The sequence below is a fragment of the Phalacrocorax aristotelis genome, chromosome Z (assembly GCF_949628215.1).
Source record: "Phalacrocorax aristotelis chromosome Z, bGulAri2.1, whole genome shotgun sequence".
In the NCBI taxonomy this organism is placed as follows: domain Eukaryota; kingdom Metazoa; phylum Chordata; class Aves; order Suliformes; family Phalacrocoracidae; genus Phalacrocorax; species Phalacrocorax aristotelis.
In genome coordinates, this window is record NC_134311.1 from 24,427,012 (window position 1) to 24,434,870 (window position 7,859).

Below are 7,859 nucleotides of genomic sequence, written 5' to 3' on the forward strand. Positions count from 1 at the left end.
GAGTTTTTAGTAGTCAAGGCAGTTAAAGTTCTTTAGAGTATAACTTTTGAATTGTACAGAAATCACCAGTTTTGATTAATAAACTAGGTAAGTTAACATTAGCTTATTTCAGTATTGGAAGAACAGCTTTTGAGAACTGTGGGACATGTCACCTGCTGTAAGGGAGCTGAAGGTTTTGTTTATCCTTTGTTCAGAAGTTATTCTTTGTGACCAAAACCAGTCTCGTGGGGAAAGTGAAAAGGGGCATTTCCTCCCTTCCTTCAACCCTTGACACCCTCGTGGTGTTTAACATTTTCAAAGAGGTGATTTATTTGAAAATATTTTCAAAAGTTTTTGAAAATTTACAGGACAAGGGGTAATGGTTTTAAACTAAAGGAGGGTAGATTTAGACTGGGTATAAGAAAAAAAAAAAATTTACAGTGGGGGTGGTGACACGCTGGCACAGGTTGCCCAGAGAGGTGGTGGATGTCCCACCCCTAGAGACATTCAAGGTCAGGTTGGAGGAGACTCTGAGCAATGTGATGCAGTTGAAGATGTCCCTGCTCATGTAACCCTGCTTATGGTTACAGTAACATATATCATCAGGAAATGGACTGTTTCCCACACTGTAAAGTCAGGGTTTATTCTTGTATTCAGTGTGATGCAGATCAAATGAACATCTACCATATTGGTATCACTTTTTTATTCTTAGAGATAACTTTTGTTTTATAAATTATTTGTAGAAGTACTACAACTGTTCCTGTATTGGGAATCCAAAAAGAGAAAATGGTTCGGAAGACTTCCTCTATGAAGCTGTCCCTGGGAAATGTCCAACACAGTGCAAATTTTTACCTCTGTTCCTGACCTTCTTCTTTTTTGCTGTTGTTTTTACATTTATGGCTGTTACTCCAACAACTGTGGCCATTCTCAGGTATGTTTTTTGCGCTGAACAGTGGGTAGCGTTCCTATGAAAACTCAGATCAGTGAAATACTCTAATTTGTTTTGCTTTGCAACATGGACCAAAATGAATGTGCAAGGTATTTCCTATTATAGTTCTTTGTGTAGTAAATAGGCAGTACTTGAAGCAGAGGACAGTCATACCACTGTTCACTATCTCTGTAATTGCATTTGGTTAGCAGAAGCTGTCTGAATCTATCAAAAATAATTCCTACTTGTAGCAAAATCCCTCTTTTATGGGAGGACTCCTGATTGTTTTAGTCAAATATTTTCTTCATCCAAGCACATGACACATTTATTCCTTCTTGCTTTGACTAGCTTGTATAGCCAGGATTTCAAACTGTACCAAAAAAGAGCAAAATAGGAATCAGTCTTATGCTTAGAACTCTGAACTGAGACAGGAATCAGACTTGCAAAATTGTAGTCTGTCAAGAATTGTAGACTACCTTTCATATGATATTGATGTATATATGGTAGTCATTAATATAAAACATGACAGCATCTATGTGTCTGTTAACCAGTGGCTTGACTGTCTTTCAAATTGCTGAAACTCACATGAATGAAAGCTAGATATTTTTCTTTCAAAAATACATGGTCCTCATTCTGAAAGTAGAGGTTTTTCACTTCATGTTGAAATCTGACTTGTACTTTTAATACTTCTGGAGAGAAAATGTTCATGATGCATAGGCATACATGCACTATACACAGGATGCTTTGGGAGGGTGTCGTTAGACGCTCCTTTTCGAACTTCCTAGGCATGGGGTTGGTGAGAGGGGTGGTACACTGCAACAGTGCTCTGTGGTAGCCTCCTGTCCAGGGTTGCTGTAAATCTGGAATTAACAGCTTGTCATATTAGTGGGTGGGCAGAATAATGTGAAGGGCTGAATTATCCTCAAAACTGAGCTAATAGTTTTATTTAGATAATTCTAAACAAATAACATCTGGAACTTTGAATCCTTGTACGCTTCAACTGAAATGGTGAAATGGTGTTTATGCAAGAGAAGACTGTAGAGCAGTTTAAATGTCCAAAAACTAACTTAAATTGCTAAACGTGAGGTAAGTTACTACAGTGTATTCTGACATATTTTCAGTGGGCTTATTTTGTGCAATTTCAAGTGAAAACCCACGTGTTTGTGACAGTGTTCTAGTGCTGAAATAATGACCCACATTATGCAAAACTCATTCTCCTTCCTCTACTTGCCTTTATGGGCAGGGGGATCGTAACAGTGACTGCTCATAACCGCTCATCATGGATGTTTTTCTATGGCTAATCTCATGCATACTCCAGAATGAGGGAATAATTCCTGAATATTTAAATACTGTCTTTTTTTGTCACTGCAATGCTTCATACTACAGTTTTAAAAAAAATGGTGCTGAAACTAAATTCTATAAATTAATTTGGGTTGTATTTAATCTTTATGGTAGTATCTTAAAGACACTGTCAGGATAAAATGCATGTCACTGGAGAATTATTTGAAAGAAATGGGTAGGAGGTGAGGAGGTAAATTCTGCTAGTTCTTAAATCAGTATATTGATTTGTATAGCATATGCCAGAACCGATTAATTGTAAGGTTGGGTGACTATATGTAAAGGTTATGGGAAATACAAAACCTTGTGCTGTGCTGAAGCCTAGTCTCAATTTGTTTATTACTTCTTCAGGAATAGTAGCTCAGGATTGCATTTTAGCACTGCCCTTAAATCCTTGGTGGTTTTGTGGAAAAAGTATTCAACAGTGTATCAGGGTGCTGCTGATAAGCTAGCTTTTTATTTATACTGTTTTGTTAAACTAGTTAGCTCATCAGGGAATTTTAGGTTTATAGGAGTTGCTTCTATAGTTTGTCTGAATGCCTCCTGAAGTTCTTTGTTTACTTGTTCTGCACAGTGGATTTCTAAACCTCTCTGCAATTAACAGATTAAAAGAGTGTATTAAGAGAAGTCATATTCACTGAGGGTCAAAGCAGAGAAATGGAACAGTTAAAGCTTATTTACAAAGTCTTAAACCGCAAATCTTGTTCACAGGTGTGTGCCAGATAAACAGCGCTCACTTGCTCTTGGAGTACAGTCACTGTTTCTACGACTGTTGGGTATGACTTTCTTGTTGAGAGACTTGCTGAATATTCTACTTACTTGATGTTTTTCTAGACTTAAAAAAATAATGCACCAAAAAGCCTTCAGAGGAACTTAAAGCAACCTGTCATTGGCTTATAGAATATGCTTGTAATAAGGCAGATGCCATCTAGATTCAAATTCCTCTTTAAATAGGGCATGTGTGCTCATTTTTGCCTTTCTTTTCTTATTGGCATGAAGAAAATTCAGGTAACTGTCATTCAGCAAAAGGCACCTGCTTTCACTTCCCCCAGAAGGCAGCCTGTTCTGAAAGTTGAGATAAGAAAAAGTGGTGCAACAGAAAACAGCTTTATGTAGCTAACATCTCAAGTTGCAGAAGTTAAAACAAAGTGACAGTCTCATCCAGTTGTATCCTTATTGGCCATGCCAATATATTTTAAAGTGGATAAGTGGAGTCTTCTCTCTTCTCCCTTCCCTTTCAATTACTTTGGCTAATTTTAGCCTTTATCGAAAATGTAGACAGTTGTACATAAGTAACTACTGAGTTTTTATATGGGAAATCTACTGAAGTTCTAAATCTAAGCATCTGCAGGATCTCAGTAAGATAGGTAAATCACCTTAAATAAAACACAAAGCTAAATGTAGGTATTCTGGGAACCACTCGTGAATTTTCTCAGGCATATTTTGAACTCTTGTTTTCGACTTAAACACTTTTTAAATGATATGTGTAATTCAAGACTGGGTCAAGGCTCAGTTACCTTTATGTCAATATTTAGTACTGTAGCCAACCCCTTCATTTGATATCAAGTATCTAGCAGTGTGGGTTCTGCTTTGCTGTACCTACTGAAACTCCAATTAATCTAAGTCCTACCGGTAAAGCATAACAGGAGTAAACATTCTCACAGGTGGAAAAAGGCTGGGTGGTAGTGTGAAGTGTTGTATGAGGGCTTCTCTGTTTCATTTTACTCAAAGTTAAGATATCGATGGTAGTGTCTTCCCCCTTCACTTCATTGTGGAGCAGAGGGTATGAGAACACTTTGCACCGCCTGTGCTGACTGTGGCTGAAGAAAGCAGCAACTAACAGCACAGCATAACAAGATACTTACGCTGTAGACTTGAGGAATTACACAGGGGTCCTAGACAGAAGAGCTGTGGTGAGGACATAGCTGCTTGTTGGTTCAAGAAAAATTTAGGCCTTGAGGAGGTTAGGCTAACATGCAGTGGTGTACATAGTGTGGTTATATAAAATTGGCTATACCTGGATGCAAAACACTCTTTATAACACACTGTTGTAACAAAAATCACACAAATCTAAAATTCTACACAGGAATAATTTTAAACAGTGCTCATTTTATGTGAGATGTTTCCTAGAATCCTGGCTACATCTGAGGGATGGAAAAAACTTATAATTGAGGATGTTACCACAGTATTTTAGTTCTTTGCATTTGGAACAGGTTAGTGTATATGATCTGAGGAAAGGGACTTCTCTTCCTTCAGTGAAAATCCTGCTTCCTTAATCAGCTGGTTTCCCCTCTAAATTTAATCACACTTTTCTTTTTTCAATGAAAACTGAGGAAGTAACAATAAGCTCAAGCCTTTGAACAAACTTCTTGCTTCATAATGAGAGCTGTGTAACAAATTAACTGACACTCTATGCAGCCTACCTATTAATGAGAGCAATGAGAGAAGCACATTTGCTATGTAATATGAGTCCTGTGATGTTGATTAAAATATTATGCTTAGTGTGTGGCTATCCCATCTTATCTTCCCCACAGCTTGGCATTTCATGGCATGCATTAAGACCAGGTAGGACTATTCCAACTCAAACGTTCTAATGTGTTACTGTGGTTTTTAGGTACTATTCCTGGACCAATTTTGTTTGGTGTTGCTATAGACAACAGTTGTACTCTATGGGATATTAATGAATGTAAAACGAAAGGAGCCTGTTGGGTTTATGACAATGAAAGAATGGCTTATCTGCTGATGGGTATAAGTAAGTGGCTTCTTCATATTAAGTACATGTACAAGGTAATAGATATACTGACCTTGACTGCTAGATGGGAATTATTTTAAAATCTTAAACTTTTATTTTAGCAGCAGTGTTTTTTTTTCAAAAAAACCTCTTTTCATAAATAAGCAAAATACAGTGGAGAGAGCAAGACCACATTAAGTGGCTCTTAAAAATGGCCTATAAAACTTTTTGAATAGCAATAATACAAAATAATTTTGGTCTTTGTTCTTTCTTCATTGTTATGGTTTATTTACTGAATTTTAATGTATTGGCATGCATTTCAGTCTTATCTGGGTTGGTCTATTGGCAGCTTAAAGTCTGAGAGCTTTTTTGCTCCTGTCGTATTTCAGTTCTTTTCCCTAAATTAATAGCAAGATCTCAGATTTCTCTGAACACTAGTAAAAAATTTTCCCAACTTTAACAATCTGTTCCCTTCAAGTGTGTGAGGTGTGTCTGGGGGAGGGAAGGCAGGCTAAGCTTGCATCTGTGATAACTGCTGTTGTCCTGTCTCCAGGCAACTGTGATACTTATGGTGCATAAACTGAACTGCTAACATCTGATCTTGAAACTGAAAAAGCAGGAGTCACAAATTCAGGTTTCAGTATCTCAGGCATATTTGTGATAAAATCCAATGCCTCCTCTTCCCCCCTGTCCTTGCCCCCCTAAGTTGCACAAACACCACTGTGTACCAGTGATGGACCAAAATGGAACAAGTTTTTAAGGTAGCTGAGGAGAGACTACTTCACAGGCTTGTATGTGAGGAGTTTTAGTTTGTGGCAAAGAGAACATTGGTACAATGAAGAATAGTACTGAAACAAGCAGTAAGGGAGACTTGCATGTCAGGCTGCAATGTGGTGAAGAAAGACAGAACTGAAATAATGGCAATAGCTGCTGCAAGCAAGCACTGGCAGGCAGGTGAGGGGTCTGAAGTCAATTAAAAGACCGCCTTTATTTGCCCTTTGCAGTTCATGTAAAATACATTGAAATTCACAGCATCCATTTAAAAGTCTTGCAGTGTAACTCACCATGTGAAGCTTCATAGATGACTGAAAGAATCTTGTCTACTATTGAAGGTGACTGCAGCAAGGACTGTTCTATTCTTTGCATTCAGGTGCTGCTTGCAAAATCATCACGATCATCTTTGTGGTCATGGCAGTATGTTTGTATAAGCCTCCACCAGCAAGTGCAGGCCTGGCACAAAAGGATTCAGAAATGGTATCTTCTGTACACACATAAATCGTGAGGAAATCAGGGCTTTGGAAAGACACCAATAAGAATAAGCGCTGCTACACCACTTGTACCGAAGTTCTTGTACACCATTACCTAAATATAAAAGATCCTATTCAATTCTTGAACAACTTAAAATATTTGTGAATGTGTAGTGTTCTCTAACTTGCTAAACATACTTTTTAGTATTCCATTGTGTGTATCCAAAAAAGTGACACTTAAATTTACAGTCTCATTTTGCATGTCTGATTTATAACTTCAATGAAAAAAGATGGAATACTCTGATTAAAACAAACAAAAAAAACCACAACCAAAAAAACCCAAAACAAAACAGGAAAGTGAGTTAACTCTGGGGTGTCTGTGAGCCCCATTTCCTCCTGCTTATAAAATAATACCTAAGTGAGACTGTAGTGGGAGAAAACAAGTAACTTGGTATATTAAAGGAAACTGTGGATGTTTAAAATGGACTTATTTTAATGTGCACATAATCTGGCCTAGTGCCTTTGTTGGGGATTTTAACTGTAGATGCACTTGGGCATGTGCAAGTATGGACAAGTTTTAAAAATATCTTTACATGTTAATGGCATAAGTATCCTTTTTAGTATTTGTAGAAATGTAAATAGTTATAGGATAGCTGGGTTTCTAACAGTAAAATGTTTGTTAATTTAAGTGCATGGGTTTCTGTCTGGAACATATATGGAAAGTTGCTGTCTACCTGCTTTCTTAAAGCATTGTTAACACTTTTCTATAAAATGTGAAAATAAAACCTATTTTCTTACTGCTTCTGTGTATGCTGTGTCATTTCTAAGTGACTGGCTTCTCAACTCCAAGAATTGCAATGTGGAAAGCTAGCCAAAAATATGTATGCAAGCCTCAGAAGTAGGAAAATACAGCTGTACTTGTTTCTTTTGACTCATACACTGCATACTATTAAAACTGTATTTGTATAGCACAATGGATGTGCTTATTCAAGTTAGCCACTCTTACCAGATATAAACTATATTGCTTGTATTGTGGTTTAGCCCCAGCCAGTAACTCAGCCCCACACAGCCCCTGGCTCACATACCCCCATGGTGGGATGGGGGAGACAGAAGAGTAAAAGTGAGAAAGCTTGTGGGTTGAGATAAAGTTTGAGTTTAAAGGTTGAGTTTAATTAGGTAAAGCAAAAGCCATGTGTACAAGTAAAGCAAAACAAGGGATTCATTCACTACTTCCCATGGGCAGGCAGGTGTTCAGCCATCTCCAGGAAAGCAGGGCTCCATCATGTGTAATGGTTACTCGGGAGGACAAACACCATCACTCGGAACATGTGCAAGTGTCCCCCCCTTACTCCTTCCCCCAGCTTTATATACTGAGCATGATGCCATATGGTATGGAATATCCCTCTGGTCAGTTGGGGTCAGCTGTCCTGGTTGTGTCCCCTCCCAGCTTCTCTGTGCACCTGGCAGAGCATGGGGAGCTGAAATAGTCCTTGATCAGTGTGAGCACTACCTAGCAACAACTAATATATCTCCAAATTATCATAGTATTCAGAACAAATCCAAAACATAGCCCCATACTAGCTATTGTGAAGAAAATGTATTCTATCCCAGCTGTAAAGAGGACAGCCTGTCAATA

The 7,859-nt window shown here is 38.0% G+C and overlaps 1 protein-coding gene across 1 annotated transcript in view; it reads left to right on the forward strand.

Moving 5' to 3' along the window:
* Window positions 1–7,024, forward strand: part of SLCO4C1 (solute carrier organic anion transporter family member 4C1) — a 33,427-nt gene extending 26,403 nt beyond the window's left edge. Inside the window, exons 10-13 of the mRNA XM_075078401.1 lie at window positions 723–910; window positions 2,957–3,021; window positions 4,860–4,997; window positions 6,127–7,024. Coding sequence (XP_074934502.1) covers window positions 723–910; window positions 2,957–3,021; window positions 4,860–4,997; window positions 6,127–6,251 — 516 coding nt within the window. The 3' untranslated portion in view covers window positions 6,252–7,024. The remainder of the gene's footprint in view (window positions 1–722; window positions 911–2,956; window positions 3,022–4,859; window positions 4,998–6,126) is intronic.
* Window positions 7,025–7,859: the final 835 nt, after the last annotated feature.